Source organism: Cloeon dipterum, chromosome 3, assembly GCF_949628265.1.
Source record: "Cloeon dipterum chromosome 3, ieCloDipt1.1, whole genome shotgun sequence".
Lineage (NCBI taxonomy): Eukaryota > Metazoa > Arthropoda > Insecta > Ephemeroptera > Baetidae > Cloeon > Cloeon dipterum.
Window position 1 is genome coordinate 15,746,839 of NC_088788.1, and position 22,582 is coordinate 15,769,420.

The window sequence follows — 22,582 nt, forward strand, 5'->3', positions numbered from 1 at the left end:
TGGGAAAAGTGCAAATATGCGTGTGTTCCCCGTTTTGGAATCCGCAATGAATTATTTTTTCCTCTTTTGTCGACGGATGGAGCTCCTAACTAGTTTTTGCTTAATATGGGATAATGTAATGTGGGCCGAAAAACGGCAAATCGGGCGGTGTTTTGGGCTGACAGAAGTTAACGCCCCCTTCTGATTTTGAACACTTGATTCGTTAACTTTTAAGGTGGTTGCTTTTAACGTGCTTTGGCGCCAAAATCCGAAGGAACTTAAATATTAAATCACTTAAGTAAATAAAATAGATTAAAAAAACTGGTTTGTTTTCAAAATTAACAGGTAAAGCTTCTGAATAAAACACGTTTGGTGTGATTTCCATCTGAATCGGAGTCGGAATATATTAATTCCATCAGCCAAAGCCAGCCTGCTTTTTCCTGCTTTCATTCGGCGGGATGCTGAAAATGGTTTTAGAGAGGGTAGGGTTGCAGCTGCTGAATGGAGACGCGTGTCCGCGTTGTTGCCGACACACAGAGAGTCGCGGGTGCCACGAGGGGGTTGATTATGAATACATACACACGGCAGATCTAGTTTGCTTTTTGCACACCCCGAGCTGAGCGGTCCGAACGAGCCAACGGACCCAAGCCAGCACGCCGAGCGTTAGCGGGGGAAGGTTTGTGCGCGCGCCACGCTTTCGCAGCTGCCGCCGCCACGAGAGAAAGATGCATGGAAAAACCACCCCCTCGGCCGGGGTACGCATGGCAAAGTAAATGAACACGCCGTCGATGTGAAAGTAAAATTCGGATTGTGGGTAAAATATTAAATTGAGAATAACGGATTAATTTTGTATTGCAAATGAAAAGAGAAAGGGTGAAAGGAATTGTGGTTCAAAGCTCAAAGCGCGCTTGCACTTTTCTCTCAGCTTGTAACAACTAAATAGAGCAATATCCTTTCCCCTTTCTTTGTTTAGACTGAAAAAAATATTATTAAAACAAAGGGGGGCGCGTTTTTATTTGTGGAGAGCCTGAAGAAAAAATTCTGAAAAACGCAAGTGAATAAAAATTCTCAGCCGAATTTTTTGCTGGTACCAGCAGTCTCTTTCTTGCATGTATACCTGGTTGAATCGAGGTGTACGTGTGTTTCAAATTGTAGGAGCAGAGTGTAGTACATACACTCTCTCGGTGCTGCAAACACAAAGACGCGCGCACACTGAGTGGATGGATGGAGGCCCTCGAAGGCCGCTGCTGCACAAGAACAAAGCCCGCCACTCACTCACGGCTCTCTCGCTCGCTCGTCTGCATGAATTAATGAGCAGCGCAGTCTGCGCCTTCCAGACGGACTTTTCGGACATTTTTCTCCTCGACCTTTCAAATTGAAAAACACAGTACAGAGGATTATTATTTCTCCCTTAAGCTTAATATAATTTGAAAAGAAACGGCGATCACTCGAGACAATTTTGAAAATCCGAGTGACGCCGTCGTGTTTCCCATGCAGCATTCGGCTCCCTCGGGGTGCGAGCGGAAACCATCCCGTCCGTGTTCGGTGGGGGTGGACCAAACAACGTACCCCTGCTCGTCAAACGTGATGCATTATTCGCCGCGGATTACGCGCAGTGCTGAATTTTAAGTTGGCACGCTAATGGACGAGACGTAACACACTCACTTCTTCTCTACTCCAAGCAAGCTAATCGCGTTTCACGCTCGCCGACCAACCAACCAACCAACCAACGAAATTATTAACTTTTTCTACCGGCATCTTTCCCGGCCCCTTCTCGTCGAGGGGGTGCATTTTTGAGCAAGGTCTAGAAATTTCATGAGCGGGTGCGTTTCTGTAGCAGGATTCATTGAAAATTTTAATAATTTTTTGGCATCATTTCCAGACATAAGGCGGAATGTTTTGCTCTTCCTCCATTTAAATCTGTCTTGAAGCTTGTCCGCTGGGAAAACCGCAATTAACACCGAAGAAAAAAATCAGCCAAAAAAATAGGGCTGCTTCAGCGGAAAAAGTGGAGGAAATTTGTGGTTCGGCTCGAGTAATGCTGTGTGTTAGGAAAAAGCAGTAAAACGCGCGGAATTGCGAGTTTTGGGTCGTCGTGCGTGCCACTCGTGTGGCTTTTCTCACGACGATTCCTGGCAAAACCTTGGCTCGCGCGATATTCTTCCTCCTGCAACTGAGACGAGAGCAATTAGCCCGCATATTACCGAATTTCGGCTGATTGGCGACTCGGCACTGCTTTCTGAGAAGACCTCTAAAAGGCTCTAATTCCATATAATTCTTTATCCGCATGCGTTAACTTAAATTTAATTATCCCTTCAGAGAGTTTGGGCTCCGTGTTTGGGTCGGAAAAACCAAAGGGGACGTCCGGAGTCGTGTTACGTTTAAACAAGAAAAAGTAGCCGCGGAGTAAAATATAATACACTATATGCTGACATCATATTATTCGCGCGTATTATATTATATACCGGCGGCGGTAACAGTCCTACGACAAGGACGTGAGTAAAATGATACTCGCTCTCGCTGCTTGCAAACTTCTTGCGAAATCGCAACCAACTGCGCACCGACCAGCTCATATAATGCGCCTCCATAGCATTTTTCTGCCACACACGTTTTCCCCCAAACGCAAATTTCTGGCTTTTTCTACCACACGTCCGTTTTTTAACCAGCCATATTGTTACCTAAAGCTTAAAATTTTCATAAAGGGGGGTTAGTTTTTTAATTGGTTTGTTTTATTTATAAAATATTTTTCAAGAGTCGATGGAAACTTTCTTGAAATGTAGAAAAAGTCTTTTATTCGTTATTTTAAATTTATATTTTCATTCTTATGTTTGTTCCTTGCGAAGTCGGTATAAGAATTTATCAGGCGTTGTATTGTTTCCTTCTCAAGATAATACTAAATTTTGTATTATTTTTCTAGTTTTTATGTTGTCAAGCAAACTATAATACAAAAATGTCCATACTGCGCCTAAACTTGAATTTTTCAACCCTCTATTACAACCACAACCTGACAATTTTGTTGGAATCAGAACCAGATTGCGGAGAAAAATGTCATCTAAAAGTCACGGCAGAAAGGTCCGATCTGTCAATGCCGCGAATGTCACCGATACAAGTTTGACATTTTGATCAGCTTTAGCCGGGAAAGTGTCGTCTGACGATGCTGGATCGATGCACGTGTGCTATGTGTGCAGCAGGCAGGAGGAGTGAAAAAAGAGCGAAAGAAGGGCGCAAGAAGGGCCGCGGTAGGGTGGGTCTAGGCGAATGAGTCGGCGTCTCTCCGCTGTGTTTTCCATCAGCATAATACAGCCAGCCTGAGCAAAAGAGCTGGCTGGCTGCGTGCTCCTGACCAGCGAACGGGCACAAATAAAAAAAGAGAAATAAATACATCCAACGACTACGACGCTGGAGTAGTGGTTGTTATTAGCGAGCGGCGTTGCCACGTCGCACTATACAAGCCGCGTGTATTTTTATCATCTCTCGCGGCTCCGCGCCGCCCGATGGATGGAGTCGAGCAATTACGCTGCTGCTCGACGAGAAAACTCGAAAAATATCTGGCGAAATAAAATCGGTGCAGAGCAGCATTAGGAAAATGAAAAGAAAAATAATAAAAACCCAAGGCCGGGCCGTCTAGGAACAAATTCGATTCCCGCCGAGTCATCATCATCATCCTCCTAGGCAGGGGAATAGTATAGTTGTTATATATGTATGTTCCCATCTCGGAGAATCATTACAGCTGCTGCCGCACGAAAATTGACCGTGCTACGCAGTTTTCCTCGGGCGGGTGTTCAAACCTAAAATAATTCTCCCAACAACCAAGAAGTTTGAAGCTTGTTGACACCAATCGTTGTGCAAATAGTTGACCAATTTGTTGTTAATTTGTTCCAGGCGGGCGCATTTACGGACGTGCCTGGAGAAACTCAAGGGCATGGTGCCCCTGGGACCTGAAGCGTCCCGACACACGACCCTTGGCCTGCTGACCAAGGCGAAGCGCTTCATCAAGGTACGTGTGCATATTGCTCGAATCAATTTGTCATCTGGCGGCGCCGAGCCGCAGCCAAACAGGATCTCTCCGCGCTCTTTTTGCGCGGTTCAGCCGACGGGCGCCCTCATTGCGCCGGAACGCTAAGTAATACGTGCGATTTGTTCTATGCTGAGAACTTTGGAGTCTTGCCAAGTTGTGGATAAAAAATTGGGAGTTGCGAATTTTCTGTTTAAATCATTCTGGCCCCGAGCAACAAATGCGCCCTGATGTGGTCACGTGGGGTATAAGAAATGTAATAAAGTGGCCATGAAATGAGCCACACTTACGACTCCGGTTTGCAAGAAGGGTAGATGTGCTATGTTTTCTGACTTAATAATGCTTCTCTTTACTGTGAGTCTATGCTTCATAATTCAGGATTAAATACTTTTACTAAAATATCAACCAAAAAATTTTAAGTGGTCCAGGATACGGAGTAAATTTCTGATAAATTCGGCTTTGAAGTTAATCATATATAATATGCCATTTGAAGTAAGTATACCTATTATGTATACAAGCTTGCATTAACAAATTAATTTTTAACGGAAGTAGAAAACGATAGTCTTGATTTTTATTGTTGCCTGTTTGTCTTTTTCATTTTCCATATTGTGTTGTCGAGGAGCCACAATGGAAAAAAACGTCTTTTTACTTTTCAATCGTCTTTTATTAATCGTCTAAAAGTTAGTTGTGGTACAAGACTGTATTAATACAAATTAATCATAATTACAGATATTGCACATTAAATAATTAATTGTTCTAAAAAAAAAAATTATTACACGGGTCCGGGTCTGTTACAGTTATTATCGTCGCGCGAGGTTGAAGGGGCAGTGCAGGTAACGCGCTTATCGCACAGTTACACCGACCCTTACCGATTCGGGAGAATATTCGCCAGTAAGTGGCGGGGGACCGCCACATGGTGTATAGACAAATTTTACTAGGGTTGCTAAATTCATAACAAATTGATCTGCCATTTTTAAAATTAATCTTAACGCTATAAGTAAAAACCACTTAAACTTTAAAAATTCTTAATATATGAAAGAAAATATAAAATATTTGGCTCTCAAAAATAACATCTTTCCCTTATATATTTCATGTTTATAAAATAAATTGCGACTAGTGGTGGCTCTCTTGTCGTCTTTGTGTCAGCCTGGGCGGATAATGACGATAGTTGTGTGGTAGCTTTTGCTCCGTGGTGCTGGTGCGCGGCGTTGCGTACGTTTGTGTCTGACCTGGCTGTGCCTGCTACTGTGTTGCTCGTTGGTCGTGCGCACAAGAAACTCTCTTGGCAACCGGCTGACTGACTCCGAGCTGCTGCTGCTGCTGGAGAATTATTGCCATATAGATGGAATTAAATTGCCCCGCGCGCTGCTCCCGGCTCCGAAATAAACCAAAAAAAGATTTGGCCCGCGCGAGAGGGCCCAATTAGCTCGGAAGCAGTAAAATCGCTCTTTCCCCCCAATAAATTGTGTAATTACGGCGATTCTCGTTAGCGCCAATATAAAGTTTTAAAAGGTCAAAATTGCACTTAGCAAGTTCGCGGAAGAAATCCGGACTCATTTCTCGCTTCACGCTGCTTGCTCTCTCAGCGCGGACGCGAAAAATGAATATATTTTCATGGAATGCACTATATCAACGCAGCGTGATCTCGGACTGACCCAGAGTGATAATTATTCGGGAGAGAAATATTATTTACATGCATTCTTTCGAGCGTTTGTTTTCCGTCCCTTCCTGTTCCCATCTTGTATTATTATTATCAGCTGAGCATCGTTAATAATTATTACTCTGCTGCCCTCCGCTGGGAATTTATTCTTCTCCATTTGTTTTTATTTATGCGTCGTGAGCAGCCGTGAATTCACAAACATTTATTATTGATTAATTGCTCCGCCGTTCGATTTTTACGACCTGCTGGGGAGAGCAGGTAAAGGAACCCTTCAAATAATGTTCCCAAAGCATTTGGAGAAATCTGCTTTGAAGCCTAGGTCAAGTTTTATGATTGGTGAATAAGGTTTTCAATCTTATCAAAAATACTCTTATCAGACTATTGACTTCATTTCTTTCGATCGACCATTGGATCTTTTTTATGATCACCACGTTATTCAATTTAAAACTATAGAAATAAATAATAGAAGAGCAGCCTGACAAAGCGACCGAAGCGTATATAATACTTGTGTTTACTTTCAAAGGTCGGTTCCATTTCTGCTCCGTTTGTGTAGTCTCCAGTCACTCAACGCGCACTTGAGATCTTGGGGGAAATACGATATTTTTTCTCCCTTTTAAATATGAAGAGAAACGGCCAAAATATTTAGCTGACAGAAGATATATAGCCTTGCTTCCCAGCTGAAGACAAATAATAAGGACCCGGTCGCGCAGTTCAGCTGTGCACCGTTCGATTATACTAATTATTATTCCTTTAAATTACGCGAATTACGCGTAAAAACTTGTGTATACGGTGAGGCATGAATATTGTCTATTTTTAACAAACAACCTTTCTCGACCAAGCGTGTGTATGAACTTGAAACCTGCTGCTGCTCTCGCTCGCTGCTGAGTGTGTGTGTGTGTGTGAGTGATTCACGTATCGTGTTTCATACTTTTTGCTGCGTTTTCTAGATTAACATTCATGTTCGGTGCTATTTCTGCTGCGCAGGCATCTGGACTGACTCTTACGCGCTGATTTGATCGTATGGACGACCAAACTTCAGCTCTTTCATGTTGCGATAAAATTCAAACCGACCCGTTTCATTTTTATTGGGGGGCTTAAAATCATTTTAGACGAAAGATTGTTGAATTTCGGAGCTAAGGGTGGTTAAAAACCGCATGGTCTTAAAAAGTCTACTTACGCTGTACCACGTTTTCTATGACCATTTGAGCCCTAGTTATAGGCAGAAAAATATGGCGCAATTGGGAGCTGGGAATATTTTTTTAAATACAATCTATAAAAAGTGGATGATTTTTCATATGGTTAAATTATTTAGAGCATAAAATTTAATGAAAATTGTTTTTGAATTTGTACCGACCTGCTTCTCCTTCTTGTTCTACGTTGTTAGAAACAGAATTTTTGTCTGCTGAGCACCCACTCCCACTATCTTCACAACTTGATGATCCAGCAGCCATCTGGGTCGAAACCTCCAGCAAAAGTAAAGCCGCATCGTCAGGGTCCAAATAATATAATCGCAAATTTTGAATCCAGTTTCTCCACAGATCATATATGACTATTTCAACTTTTGACAGTTTCAATTCATATTCATTTTCCTGATATTTTTCATTATAAAACTGACGAGTTCTATCCCATACCTAACATAGTGTTCTTGACTCTTGCGTTTGCTGTTGCAGAATTTGGAGGAGCGCGAACGCAAGGTGCTGAGCCATAAGGAGCAGTTGCAGCGCGAACAGCGGTACCTGAGGCGGCGTCTGGAGACCCTGGGTCTTCAGAACCCGTGCACGGTGATTCAGCAGCATCAGCAGCAGATGAACAAGCGGCGCTCCGTCAGCGAGAGTTCAACGGCGAGCTCCTGCAGCTCCGGAGTGTCGTCCTGCTCGTCGAGGCTCAGCCCGGCGTCTCTGTTGCTGTTCGGCGGCGGCGTCTCCTCGCCGTCGCCATCCTCTTCGGCCTGCAGCGTCTCAGAGTCTGGTAAGTACAAAAAGTCTCAGGTTAACCCCGTCCAACTTTCTCCCCCTCCCCACTTTGAGGTGGAAGTTGCAAGGTTTGCACAATCATTCAAACAAAATCTTGCAGTGCCGGTATTTTGCTTTTTTTTTGCATCGAGAAAAAAACAACAAAAATAAAGCTTTGGTTGATTTTTCTATTTTGTGGATAAAATTTTAAATAAAAAATACTAAAACTTGCTTTACTATCAATTTCTAACGGAAATGCGAGTAATTGACATATCCGTGATGACAGTTTTTTTCTAACCCTGACATTGACATATGAGGAGAGGCAGAAATGAGGGTTTTGAACGATTCATTGTTGACACGTATACCTAATGGGGGTGGAAACTGTCAGCTCGACAATAGATTTTTGTGTGACGAACTCAGGGTTTTACAATGTATTTGAGTTGAATAGACGGTTTGTATAGCAAAGAGGCGGCGGTTTTTGAACCACAGATCATAGGCTTACAGTAAAGAGAGAAAAAGAATAAATATATTGCTACCCTGGATACGTTCTGCTTTTAACATGAAATTATTGGCCTTTAACGTGACATTAAAAGAAAAAAACAATTTTTAATTTAAGTAGCTTTTCTGAGCTATAGCCGCACTACTCCACGACAAGATAATCGATCAATAATTACAATTTGCGATTTTTACGTATTGGTTTTATATCCTTATTTTTTAAATTTGATTTTACGATTTTTAAAGTTTGGATCAAGTTAGCGGACTCAATAAGTTAAAATATTTTGAGAAAAGTAATAAGATAATTTGGAATAGTTAGAGCGATATTTTGGCTATGTTTTACATAAAATTTCATAAATATTAATAATATTTACGAGCCACCTCGGAATCCATACTAATTTTTAGCCAGTTGAGAATTTTCATTTCAAAGGCGTAGTATAGCTAGTTAAGTCCCACTCACTACCAATTTTTACCGTTTGGAAAGAGATCAAAATAATAAAATTCGCTCATTTGACGCAATCGTCGGGTCCTTTTATAGAGGATTTTTGGATTTCGGACTCAGACCCTTCTAAAATTATGCAAACGCGTTTTCCGAAACTTGCGAGTCTATAGTGTGGCCGTAAAAGCAGATTCAAAGAGCAATTCATTGCTTGCCGATAGCAAACCGAATCGATTTTCCTCCCCGAATCGTCGGGCCCTGCTTGAGCTCTAAAAAACGGAAATACACTTCAGAAAATCCCCGGCTTCTCGAGAGTTGCGTCCCTTATCGTGCGCCTCTCACTCTCTTGCGTCGTATTGGAAAAGCGGCCGTTGCAGGTACGGAGTGAGTAAATTAGTGTGTTTTTTTGGCGCGTATATAACCCTTGCTCGCGTGGTGGAAGGAGAGAAAAAAGATTCATCTCAAGGTTGCCGCTGCCCGAGCGCACCTCAGCACGAAAAAAGCAGCTCTTTTGTGCATTGTTTCTCCAGCGCCCGCCGCTTGGACAGCGCTTGAAGACGATGCTGAAAGAAGAATAAAGAATAAAAGAGAGTCGAATTAATCTCCATTGTGACGCGCGTGAAAAATTACTCGCCCGCCATTTTTCATCCAAATTGACAATTAATTCGAGATGCTAAAAATAAACCGCGAATTTGCGATCAATCTCCGTCAAACTTACTCTCTCCGGCGTTGTCGAATTTCGTGCCGGACGAAAAACCCCCGGACTCGTTGCGTGCGTGGAAAACGATCGCGCGCGGAGGTGTTTTGTGCGAGCGCCACCAATTCTAAATACACTGTTCACAATTGCATGTTCCCAGCCGAACGGAAAAAGCTACAGGTACAGCCCCTTGCCGTTTATACATAATTAAGGAAGGAAAACCGCGCGCACAGGGAGGAAATAAAGGATCCAGCGCTATTTTTCTGCCTCAATAATTCCAGCAGCCACTTACAAATTCAGACAATGTTTTTGCCAGGAGGTTGGCGCCTGAAAGCTCCACGGATAGTTAAATCCCGAAGAATTTCGGAAAGTAAAAAACGATCCATCAATCGAATAGTCTCGTCGAAGGGAGTGCATATATATGCAAACCATCATGATTGAACATTGCATTTTCAAATTGATGTTCCAGTTCCTCCTAATTAAATCGACCAGTTTCAAACTCAAAAACAATACTAGATTGAAAATTTTGGGCTATATGGTGAAATAAAATCATTTTTTTTCACCGGCATGAATTTGAAGGAAGTAGTGCAAGAGCCACCGTGAAAGACATTTTGAACCGGTTCAGCGCATAACCGAAAAATATGGAAAGGCCTCCTTTTTTATAATATTTGATCCGGGTCGGAAAATCGTGTTGGGTGTCGGCTCGGACAGCGTGTTAATTTTTTCGTGGCTGCGGCTATCTCCCCTCGGTGCTAGCGAGCGCAACAATTTTATGCAAATGGAGCAGAGTAAGCTTCTAAACATACAGCAGCGTACGAGCCCCTCGCGCGCGTTTGTATGCAGATAGATGGGCAGGAAGTGAGTCCGTCCAGCCGCCGGATTCACGCACCCCGCGCGCACCCACACGTGAACGAAGGCATTCATATACGCCGACCGCATATTTACCTATGCAAGCCAATCATTAGTTTGTTAGCCAGCCAAAAAATAAGCTCCACCATCCGCCATGGGAAATTGTTTCTTAATTCTTCTCTCGGAACGAACAATAACAAAAGGAAGAAAAGGCAGCTCTCTAATTTTTTTCCTGAAGCAGATAAATTTATTATAGTATAGTGAAGTGATACACATCATTTTTTCTAAATTTAAAATACATGTTTTTGACATTGAGAGGTCATTTAAATTTATTGGCACAAGCGTAATAGAACTTCAAAATTGTGTTGTCAGCTCCTTTTGTCAGTATATTTAATTTAAGAATTTTATTTTTGCGTCGCCCGTGTGGGATTTCATTTCTTTAATGCGGGTCATTTTTGAAAAAAGCTGAACCTTTAAACTGTTATTATTAAATATCACGGCACCGTCATGCATTCTAATTTTAGACAAACAATTCTCACAGACCGAGCATCGGCCTCATTCATTTTGAGAAGCGAAAAGCATACTCTCTTGACTCGTAATTTCCATAACGACTTTTGATTCCGCTCGTTGCACACTAACAGCCGCTCTCGTGTTGTTTTTATAATTAGACTCGTCGCAGCCATCATTTTCGGCCTTAATAAGATAATCCGTTTTTATGCAAATAGACACTTTCGACGGAATTTGTTTCACAAACAAACTGCTAACTGCTCAGTGCGATAGTATATAGGCCTTTAATCGCAGTGCTTATATACCCTTCACAAATGGACAGGTACACGAAGGCTCCGGGTCAGGGTTACCACGTTCAAAAGAGTGCTCGATTTGCCCATGAAACTTTCGACCTTTAAATTTTATTACAGCATGAAGAGATTTAAATACCCTGAAAATCGTCAAAATCTCGCATTCGTTCAGTGAAGAAAATATTTAATAACTATTTGGCCCTTAAAATATTAATTTGATCAAATAATGTTCGAGAGTTTTCAATCCTGTACGGTTATTTTGTTCCTTTCGGCATTTTTCTGGAATTTCAAACATAATGATACGGGCTTGTGGCGTTTGGCAACCCTATATAATATATATAATCACAGTGACTCTTGAGTTGAATGTCGGTGCAAAGTCACCAAGTGTGGCGCATGGCAACTGCACCGAGATAATTTATGGCAATATCGAGCGTCTGTCAACAATGCAGCTGCTGCATTTGCTCTCTCGTGTGATCAGTGCGTTGTTGTCGCTCGCAGATAATCAATCCATGCTTTTTGTTGCGCTGGTTCGAACGGCCTTATTGCACACTCACACTCACGCACACACTATACATATACTCGTAACGCACGCCAGATAAATCAAATCGCGCGGCCTTTGCTTTTTATCGCCGCTCCCCGCCGTTGTCGCCAATAAATGAAACGGAACAAATGCATTATTTATATCAGTGTTTTCCTGCGCTCGCCGACTGACCGACGCCGAATTCAGCACTGAAAAGTTTCCCAAGCTCCAAGGAATATGGTCCAATGCTGCAAATTTATTTTATTTTGTTATTTACACGCAAAAATTAATCACTTTAGTGGAAAGATGAGAGTAAATTTATTCATGCGCTCTCTAAAAAAATATCTCAAATCATAGTTGTGTGCCTTTTTTGTAAGGTTGATTTACAGCAACTGGAAATTTGAAAACAGGTCCGACGATTGGTTGAAAAATAGCACAGACTGCAAAAAAATAATATAAATAATCGTCAAAGAATCCTCAAACCGAATCAGACTCTGAAAAATTTTTTTCTTTATGTATCTTCTTTGCAAAGGTATCTTTTGCAAAATAAATGTATGCTGAGCGGCGTTTCCTGGAAGGCACAGCAAAGTAAACGTTCTGGTAATGGCAACATTAGCGGGGCCGATTTACATAATGGACGCACGCGGCCGAAACGAGATCATGAGAAAAGTTGGCCGGAAGCTGGCTGGCCGGCCGGCCGACCAACGCGTTTCCAGCACACACATATGCTGCTTTGTAAGAGAAAAAGTGCTGTGGATCGATGTGCGCGAGCAAAGCGGTTGAACCTTTTGTTATTGTTTGCTCTCGCGATTTAGCAGCGTTTTTGCCTTCGCTTCGTAAATTATTCAAAGTCGCATGGAAAGCCGGCGCACGAAATTGATTCGAGAGCACTTTTCTCCTTCTGCGCCCCCTACACACCGCACTTAATACTAATCGCAAGAGAAATTTTTAATTAAGCACACCCCTGGAAAGTTTCTTCGCCCCTAATATGGAAAATCGTTGCAGCATTTTGTCCTCTGAATATTCCTGCAGTGCAGAGTTTGAACCGCGCTCAGCTCAAGGGAAACTTTCCATCGTCGATTGCTTTTCGGCCATTCGTGAGCGAGGGTGTGTGCGAGTTGTGGAGAAGCTAGTGTCAAGGTCACCCTAGGGGGCACCACCTCTTTTGATATCAACGCCTGAATTATGATTATCCCGTCGCTCTAACGACCGGCCTCGTCGTTCTCAAAGGAGATTCCTTTCTTCCTTTTCTCTCCTCTCTTTCGAAGCAGCGCGCAGAGCCGCACGAATAATTTTTTCCTCGGCAACCGCACAAAAGAGCTCTACGCGCAGGGAAGGAACCAAATTGATGTGAGAAAACTCGAAAATCACGCGTGTGAATTTCACTCTAACTGACTTTGTCAAAGCGTGGCTTCAGGATTGAACTACGTGTGCAACAATTACGCTTTCCGGCCGCGCTTGGCCTAGCCTAGCTCACGAGCAAGTCGAGTATTTGAATGTAATTACAGAGCTTTCAACTCGACTGAAGTTGGGAAGTCGTCTCCTTTGACTCGAAACGCTCGCTCTTGTGACACTCTCGTGTCTAATTAGGCGGAACAATCTCGTAAGCTGGACAAATCGAGTTGGAATACACGATTGAGCAGGTTTTCCAAATCCACCCTCTACACGCTTGATTTATTTTTAATTTTAGCCTTAAATTGAGGACCTGTATTGATCTGTATATAATTGCTAAATTTCTGAAACGTCTTACAATATTCTCTTATAATTAGTAATGAGCAAAAATTTGTCTATAAGAGTGGTGTTAAATTTTTCCGAAACAATCGACACGAAACTTGCGTGCTAAAGAAATAAGTTATTAAATTTGATAACCATATATATAATATCGCTCTCCCGTATGGAGTTTATAAGACTGAAGCATCAGATTAATACTCTGGTTTGCTGAAATTATGCAAGGGAACACTCGGCTGAGACTAGAAATTTGGGCTCACCCTGTTTGAAGCCAAAATGAGATCTGATTTTTCTATCTCTTTGTGAGAATTATTTTGTATGTTCTCTTCTAATCTCAGTTGACCATATTTTGGTTTCAAAACTCGTCAAAACTAATTTTGATGCCTTTTGTTAAGAAACTCCATCTTGAGTGTGAAGGATCTGTTGAAGAACATGACCCTTAAAATAACGCAACCATATAGCTATCAAATCTGCTCCATGTTATGACCATAACTAAAGGATCTCAGATATTTTTCATTAATGCTATTAGATGTTGGGTGTTGCGGTCAAAATCTAAACGGATGGCTGGATTATTGCTGCGTGCAGCTAAAAGAACAGGTGGATGGATGCGATGCAAAGCAAAGAGGGTGTCTATTGAGGCCTAAAATTCCACCTGCACGCCCGCATTGGGGGCTGCTTGCTTCGGCGCGTTTATTTATTTGTTATCTCTCTCTCTCTCTCTCTCTCTCTCTCTCTCTCTCTCTCTCTCTCTCTCTCTCTCTCTCTCTCTCTCTCTCTCTCTCTCTCTCTCTCTCTCTCTCTCTCTCTCTCTCTCTCTCTGCCTCTCGGCGGTGGCGGCAGCGGTACCCCGGAGGCAGGTGTGCTCTTCGGTCCTAGCGAGAGCGTAGGAGGCCCGAATTCTTTTCTCTCTCCCGCGACCTTGACTCCTTCTTTTCTGGCCTAATGTGAGAATCTGGCCGCTGAGGCCGAGTCGTGTGGATCGCCTCAGCCATACGCATTCCGCCCGAAATCCCAAAATAATCCATCCATCTCTGTGCGAGTGTTTGTGAGGCTAGCAGGATGTGCTTTGCTTTTAATCGAGAGAACGGGTAAATTCGGGCGTTCAAACGCAGCGACATGCCAAAAGCCATCCCAGCAGACCCTCACTCGCATTATCTCGTCACGGGATTGCGTGAAACAATCAGGCGCCGCCCCGGAAGACCCGTCCGTGATGACTAATTAATGCCCAAGAAACTGCTTTTCCATCAATTCCGTCAGACGGACGAATGAACGAACGAAAGCCACTCCCGAACGCGTTGTCCACCCCACTCGCACCCCGCACGTTATGAACTCTATGACTCTGATCAAAAATGGGATTAATTGTTTTTATTTGTGGGACATCGATGGAGAAAACCACGAGAAAAATCAAGAACAAAATCGAACTTAAAAAATTAATTTGATATTCAAATTAAACTCAATTTCTAAAATTAAATTAAAAAAATTTAAAAGACAAAAAATGTCTTAATGGGATAAGAAATTAAAAAGTATTTTTACTCTTCTATTGTAATTTAATATATATTAAAATAAATTAAACACAAAGGAATTAACTTAAAGCATCTCTCTGGCTGCTTTCTGCCACTTCGTGCTGCCATCGCAACCTCCATACCTATGACCCAATCAAATTTTCATTATTTGGTCAAATTAAAATAAAATAAACTTCTTGAGATATTAAATAGGAAAATAAACCTAGATAGAGTGAGAAAAAAATGTGCTGAGAGAGTAATAACAAAATAAATCTAGAACTGTTTTGTATTGCAATTTCGGCCAATCCTTGGCCTCGTCAAAAAAGCTGGATCTATAGAACTGCCTTTCGAACGGACTACCTGCAGTCCTAATAGCGTTTGGTTGACACAGTAAATAAATCCAAGGGGAGGGGTAAATAAATCCAATACACCCTGGTGGTCACGCCTCTAAACCATTTTGCTTTAACCTCTTTTTCTCCCAATAATTTTCGTGTAAAATTTTCTTTTTATGAATGGGCGGTTGCTTGTTGCTTATTCCCTTTTTGAATGCTCAAGTGAATACAAGTGAATACGGCATGGATTTTACAGGGGGTGCCCAACAGCAGAGTCACGATCCTATTCGTGCACGGGTAGTTTCTGCCCCCCCCCCCCCCCACCACGCAATTTAGACCTTGAAAAAATCTTATATAACCCAAATTTAACCGCAAATAAATGTATGTAATGAAAGACAAGGAGTAAAGTAGGAAAATAAATCTGCAGATAGAATCAGAATTATTTTCCAAAAATGTATTTCGCTATTTATTTACTGCATTTTTTTACTGATTATAATAAATCCGACCTTACGGTCTTAGAAAAATTTCTCGCTTCATCTCGAAAACATATATTAAAATTTTAAGATATAGTCCTTAGCAATTAAATTTGAATATTAGCTAAAATCGGGACCTATTTAAATTTAGTTGATCATTTAAATTCCACGAGAAATGAGAAATGATGAGTCTCTGCGCCACTCCTCTCACACATCAGTAGGCCACATTCAAACAAAGTTTCTCCTCTGCAAACGGACAGCAGTGGGCGATTGTCACACTGCTAGAAAAAAGTGCTGCTCAGATCGCGTTTGGAGCGCAACACCCATATGGCCCTTGGATCACGTGACGCAGGCTCGGATCACGCCACGACTTGCGTTTACTTAAACTCATCGCGGTGGTGTCGTTGGCCGCCTTTCGCAGCGCGAACGATTTTCTCTTTCCCCTTTTTCCTCTCCGATTTTCCGCCCTTTCGAGGCCCTCGCAATTGCAAAATCGGATATATTTACTCACTCGCTCACGAGACCAGCAGCACGGAAATAGAAAGTCGCGCAGACGGAGCCATCTCGCGGCGGCACCGATCGCCAGCCACCGCCGCGTCAACGACCTCCGATTGACCCCTGTGCCCGGGTCACCTCGTTCCAAGCCCGAATTCGCCTTAATTTAGGCACTATCATATTATGTGTGTCATTTCATTTTGTGGCACAGTTAAATAAGAATTTGTTATGTTTTTTTTGTTATTCATTGTTCGTGCGCTTGTATTAAAATCGGTTAAATATAATATATCGCTAGGTTTTGTTTTTCGCTCGAGGAAAATATTTCTGCAGAATAAATCATCATCATTACTCATCCTTTTTGTTCAAAAGCTGCAATGTTCCAATTCAGGAGGATAAAAATTTTCTAATTAAAATTTACCAAACTTATTGACCTTTTTTAGAGCTGCAATATAAATTCAAAAGTAAATTATTCTTTAACACACAAAAGGAATAGTATTTAATGGCTTTGGACATTAAGAGCCTTGGTTGAAATCTACCATACTGATAAAAAATCTCTCGTTGATTGTTTTTTTCCTCGCGAGCTCGTGAGTTGTTATTTGGAACACGGTCGATTTGGGCGATGCTTAAAAGCTGAAGCTTCGCAGGAAGCATAAAACCATCAAAGTTGTCTTTAGCGACGTTATCAAGAGCACTCTGGTCGCGGAAACAAGAATCCTGTGTCGTCCGAAAGGAAATGTGTTGCGCTAGGCTCTTTCAATTAGCAACACACGTAAATAAACTAAAGCAAATCTGCTTTTCTGGCTCAGTGTCGCAACCGACCCACTCGCTCTATCAGTCAAAGACTTTCGGTCTATTTTTCGCACACTGGGCGAATTCTGATCACGTGGTTGGCGTTTGTTTGCAGAAGCCGTGCAAGCGCCGTTCGCGAAACAACAAATAAAATATATTATGTATACATATAGAGTTTTCGGGGAAACACTGCTCGCTCGGAGCTCGTTTCGACCGCCACAGCTTATCATTGCAGGCCGTGTCAAAATCGCTATCGCGTTGACGAATGACATTTAAATTGCCATATATGTGATTTTCCCGGGAAACGTCTGACGCCCGCGATACGCCACCATGATAATACGCGGGTCTTTTTCGAAAGGCACTGCACATTTTCTCGGCCCATCTTCTCGACTGCTTTCTTTAATCTGATCAGGCAAAAGCGCAAGTTTGTTCATTTCAAAGTTATGCAACAGCCTCGCTGCCTCTGCTGCTGTTGGCAATTTGCCTAACGAGATTTGCTGGCTTCGCCAGCACTGAGGCCAAATTCGAGCTTTTCGCAACGATTATACTCTGTGTGAGCGGAGAATTATGCACGGCTTTGCACACCATGTTCACCTTGGAAAGCGTGAAAGGATTCGCCTTAAGTTCACATTATTTTTTGTTTATTTACAAACTTGAAAAATTATTTTAAGAATTGAAATTTTGTATATCGTTTAAAAAAAATCACAGTGTTGCTTCATTACAGAATCTCTTCTTAATGAAACTTCTTAAAAGTGAATACGTATGTACTATGAAATTCTTAAAAAAATATGTCGAAAATATAGCCTCTATAAATTTTCCCGGGCTGCCGTAAATTGTTGAAAAACTCGGCTCCAAAGTGTAAATAATTATTCAAGTAGGGAGCACCGTCTGTCTCCCTTTTGAAAATTAGGATTTATTTCGCCTCAAGGGAATTTCAGCTCACTCCGTTGGATTGATCGGAAGGAAAGGAATGAAAATGAAGCGATTTTTTTGCCAAACCGTTTGATTTGGTGAAATCTGAAAATATATTTTTACTTGGTCCTTATTTAATTGTTGAAATGAACTGTTGCAAAATTTCAAGAAAATATCAATGAGCCAAAACATTACGTGCGATGCTTTTACTGTTTTTATTAATAAGTTCTTCCCAAAGTTGCGAAAACCAGATTTTTTTAAATTGCAGTGCTGTTTTGCAAAGAAAAAACATAAAAATCAAGCTACTGGTAAATAACGAATAGCAAAAATGCAACTTCACTCCTCACCCTTTTTTTGCAAAATTTCTCATTTTTCCTTTTTTGTTAATTTATTTTTGTGAAATAGCAAACCTAAATTATATGCGTATGTTTCTCTTGTTACAGATGAGGTCGACGTGACTGGCTACACGAGCTGCAACCAAAGTTCCGACGGAGACTCGAGCTCCGATGACCAGGGCAGCATCCAGTCGACGTCTAGCGATAGCGGCGTCGCCATGTCCGCCTCGCGTCTTACCTTGGGCGAGTTCGCCTAGCCTGCCTGCCCTTCGAGTGAGTGACTGCCCACTGATAGAGATGTGCAAACAATTTTTTTCTGTGGCAGCCATGATATTCTTACTATCAAATGAGCACTAAATTTTTTGAGTTTTAAAGCATTCTTTTTGTAAAATCAGTTAAACGACAATTTAATCGAAATATAAGCTGCAATCTCAGCAAACACGTTAAATTTAACAATTTTCCCGCGCTTTTTATACACGCGCCTTGCCGCCTTTTTAAATTTTCCTGGGAACTACGACCCCATGTAATATTTCCACCTTTTACAGTAGTCGCTGTTCACAGAGAATCCGGTCAACGTGTTTTCAAATAAAAAATCCAACACGCTCACAATAAAATCAGTTCTTTTTTCCACCGGTTAACTCGTTGAAATTGATTATAAATAAGCGAAAAATAAAAAAGTGGTGATTTCAAAGGTGGCACTTGGCAAAACAATAAAATATTTAACGTTCAGATACTGATATTTCTCCTTAAAGTCAATTAAGCCACATAAATAGTTATTGTGCAACGAGACTTAAAAAATTTCATAATTTTTTTTAATAAAAAATTGTCCATTTTTGCACATCCCTTTACTTGCTCCTTACCCATGACCTTAGAACTAAAATATATTTTTTTCTTTCAGTGGGAACCCGACGGAGAACTAGAGTCGCGACCAGGCCTCGGTTCCCTCGTCGCTCTGCAAATTATTAAACAAGAAAGAAAATGCATACACTGAATAACAAACAAGAAAGAGCCAGCGCCTGCGGGTGCACCACTACAACAGTTACAAGTAAATCAATGCCAGTACGAGGCGCTACACTTCCAAAAAAACATGAGAAAGGAATTTTTAATGCAGTCCTATTGATTTTTGATAGGCAAAACGGATTAACTTTTTTTCCAACCGTTAAATATTTATTTCCTAGTCAGAATACAGAACCCTAATTGCAAAGGAGGAGCAAATCGATTCACTCTGCGTGTGTGTAAATTAAAAACTCGCTGTGTAAATTGTACATAATTTATTTGAATCGTGCGTTGGAACCTAAAGAAGTCTCTCTTCGGAAAGCTATTTGAGACTCGCCCAGGGAACTGTACCCGGTCGTTGAGAAAAAGATATTTTTTTCCTAAGCCTGGGCCGTCCGCGGAATTGGAAGCAAGCAAGAATTGAACCCACCCGTACTTGTTGTCAGTATGATGATTATTATGTTTTAATATTATTACAATGAATATGTTCCTTGAAAAATGAAGTGAAAAAAGCAGGTGTGGCGCCTCCGATTGATAATTGAATGAAAAAAATGAATAATTAATGACGATGAACGCTGAAATCTCCCGCCAGAGCTAAGACTGCAACTGTTCCCAAACATTTCTCATTTTCGGGAATCACAAACAAATAATTTAACATTCTCTGGCTCAATAAAAGAAAAAAAATCACAAAATAATAATTACTATCTGTAAACGCGAGACAAAGAAGAAGATGCTGATGACGAAGATAAGCAAACAATGGGAGATATATTATATGATATATTAAAATTATTTTTCTTTTATTTTCCAAAACAATGATGAAAAAAGTACAAATTGTATGTAAAAATACAACAAAAAAAGAGATATAATTTTCCTGTTCTTCTGCTCCTACTCGTGCCCTCCTTTCCCCTTCGGTCGACGAGTTTAGATTTGGTCCGCGCGCCCCTTCACTCCGGTCCAGGCTGCTCCGACCCACTTTTCTGCCATTCCCCCTCCCGGGGGCCCGCCCGGCCGCTCGGTGCTCTGCGTGCGGACCCCCCGCCTCCGGGAACTGAAAACCAGGAGCAGCCCCCACCCCCCTTGAGCCAGTCGCAAATCGCGCAGAGAGCCGCCACCACCTCACCCATGCGCCCAGCCTTGATCAGGGTCAATTCGATAAAATGACTGTTTTTGGAATACACGCGCTTTTTCAAATTTGTCGTCCCTCCGGGGGCCGCCTCAGGTGGGAATCTGACTGCCCACTCGCGACCTTTGTCTCACAGGGGTGGTTCCGAAACGTGTTATCAAGTTTAATAGTCAAAATAATTGCCAGATTACGATGAATGGAATTATTTTTAAAGGAAAATTGATGTTTTTGCGTCAATTTTTTATTTTATTTTAATTTTTTATGACGGAGGTACCTAATTTCAAATCCATGTCAACCAATCGAGATGAATTTTGGTGTATAGAGATTCGCCTTGAGGAGACAAGTTTTCGACTCTCCAAAATACTGCTTGCAATTTTCATTCAGGTCTATTTAGGCCTTTAAAGTTAAAACCTAGTGATTTAAATATAAAAAATATGGCTTGGTGGAATATACTCTAACTTCTAACCAATGGAAAGATTAATTGGATTTATTCTTTCGGTTTGCAAGCCATCATCAGAGTCCAAAATCGTTAAAAATTGAAAAAAAAGTAAACATGGCTGAAAAAAAATATCTATGGACTCTGCTCCTCATACCAAAATATCATCGTGAGAGGACAAAAATTTTAATTTTTTATTTTTAATTTACTTGGTGTATATTCAAATAGGCTTCACAACTTGGCTGTAACGCTTTTTTAAAACTTTAATGAAAAGTTTAATTTGTCAATTTTACCTAATTTCTTGAAAGTCTACACATGTGATGCAAAAAAATGCTTTAAATTTATTACAATGCGCGGAAGCGCATTGTATAAAAAATTGGTCAAAATTCGGAATCACCCAATCAGAGCAAAGAACGGCGACCCTTCCCCCACTCCCGCGGCTCTGACCCTTTGCAGCACCTCCCCTCTCGCTGCGGACGCGTGTAAAAAAGCGGCTTGATCGACCGCAACTCCGGCTGTGCAGGGGAGGCCCAGTGGCGACTCCGTCGCGGAAGGGGGGTCGTGTGTGCGGACCGAGTGAATCGCCGGACCGGCGCGTGCGCAACCTGACGCCTCAGTGCTTTAGAGCTGTATGTGTGTAGCAAGGCCCCAATCTGTTAGATGGCGTGAATGTGTCGACATATTTAATATTACACTGCAAGCGATGTATAAATAATTATTATATCATCTCGCAGAGCATGGAAATAGCGCTTGATTCTCTCTTTTTCCGATGCAATCGAACCGTTCGTTGACCCGACGAGGAGGCTGGGGGCCGCGGGCGGGCGGGCACAGTGACAATAATTAACCGGTGTAAATTGCAACTGATCTCACCCCCTCACTTGCCCCCCGCGCAGCCCCGGCCGACCAACACACACGCCTCCATAATACAAATAATTATTAATTAATTAATTAGTAGCGATTAACGGAGCGAATGGAGAAATTTCACGCGATTCTTGGTTCATTTTCGCCTCTTCCAAAGCGGGGGGCGTCCGGCCCCACTGCCCGGCCGCCCTCCGCTTGCCTAGCTTTACATTAGTTGCCTGTAACAATAAGAGTAAACTCTATGTCCAGAAAAATCGAGAAAAAACGGATGGCCAAAAAAAGCATAAAATGTTAGAGAAAAATGTTAAAATTAATGTGTCTACTGTAAAAGCACCAATTTTTTAAAACATACAAAAACGGAATATCACAAGCTGCGTTAATTGTGATGAGAGAGAAAGAGAGGCAGAAGGAGAAGTGTAGTTTTTAACTGTATTACAAAAACAAAACAAAACCATCATCCTAGGACGAAATGCTTCGCGTCCTCCCACACTTGGAGAGAAAGAGAGCTATAAACACAAACAAACAAACAAACACACACAAGAAACCAAGCTGACAAAATGCGATTGAGAGAAATGCCCAATGTTGTACCTTTTAGGCTTCAGACAAATCAACAAAACTTTCTCGAGAGTAACTAACTCACTCATTCACTCACTTTGTGAGAAAAACACAAAAGTTTCACACTGACGACGGAAAATAATATTTCAAATATATTATATTATATAATTCCTTTTAAACGAGAGGGTGAGAAAGGCCGTTAGAGTTCGCTCGTTACCCGCGGGCGAATCGATAGCTAAGGGTTAATTATTGTTCTGCGCGCGCATGCAAAAATGAATGGAAAGTGACTAAAACACAAAACATTTTGAGTTGACACGTGAAAGGAAACAAAAGTGTGTATGTGTAACGGACTTGATGTAAGCTAAATAAATGAGTTGTACATATGGACTATTATGAGATGAAAATGTATTTGTTCTTAATTTCCTTCGCATCTAAATCTTAAGACATTAAAAATGTGTATAATGAAAAAATGAAACCTCGCTCTTTCATTCATTCACTCTCCCCTGAAAACCACAAGTTTTTGTTGAGTTTTACTGCTGTGATCCGAACAAGGATTTTGACGTTTAAGTTTTTGGCTAAACCTTTGAACCGCGTGCAGTGGTGACTTATTTCAATTTGACGATTACAGCAAGTCTTGAAGAT

At 41.6% G+C, this 22,582-nt stretch overlaps 1 protein-coding gene across 2 annotated transcripts in view; it reads left to right on the forward strand.

The window, feature by feature from the left end:
* Positions 1 to 22,415, forward strand: part of LOC135941358 (max dimerization protein 1-like) — a 39,339-nt gene extending 16,924 nt beyond the window's left edge. For both annotated transcript variants that reach the window (XM_065486844.1, XM_065486843.1), the window contains exons 4-7: positions 3,862 to 3,976; positions 7,325 to 7,622; positions 18,078 to 18,242; positions 18,868 to 22,415. In XM_065486844.1, coding sequence (XP_065342916.1) covers positions 3,862 to 3,976; positions 7,325 to 7,622; positions 18,078 to 18,226 — 562 coding nt within the window. In that variant the 3' untranslated portion in view covers positions 18,227 to 18,242; positions 18,868 to 22,415. The remainder of the gene's footprint in view (positions 1 to 3,861; positions 3,977 to 7,324; positions 7,623 to 18,077; positions 18,243 to 18,867) is intronic.
* Positions 22,416 to 22,582: the final 167 nt, after the last annotated feature.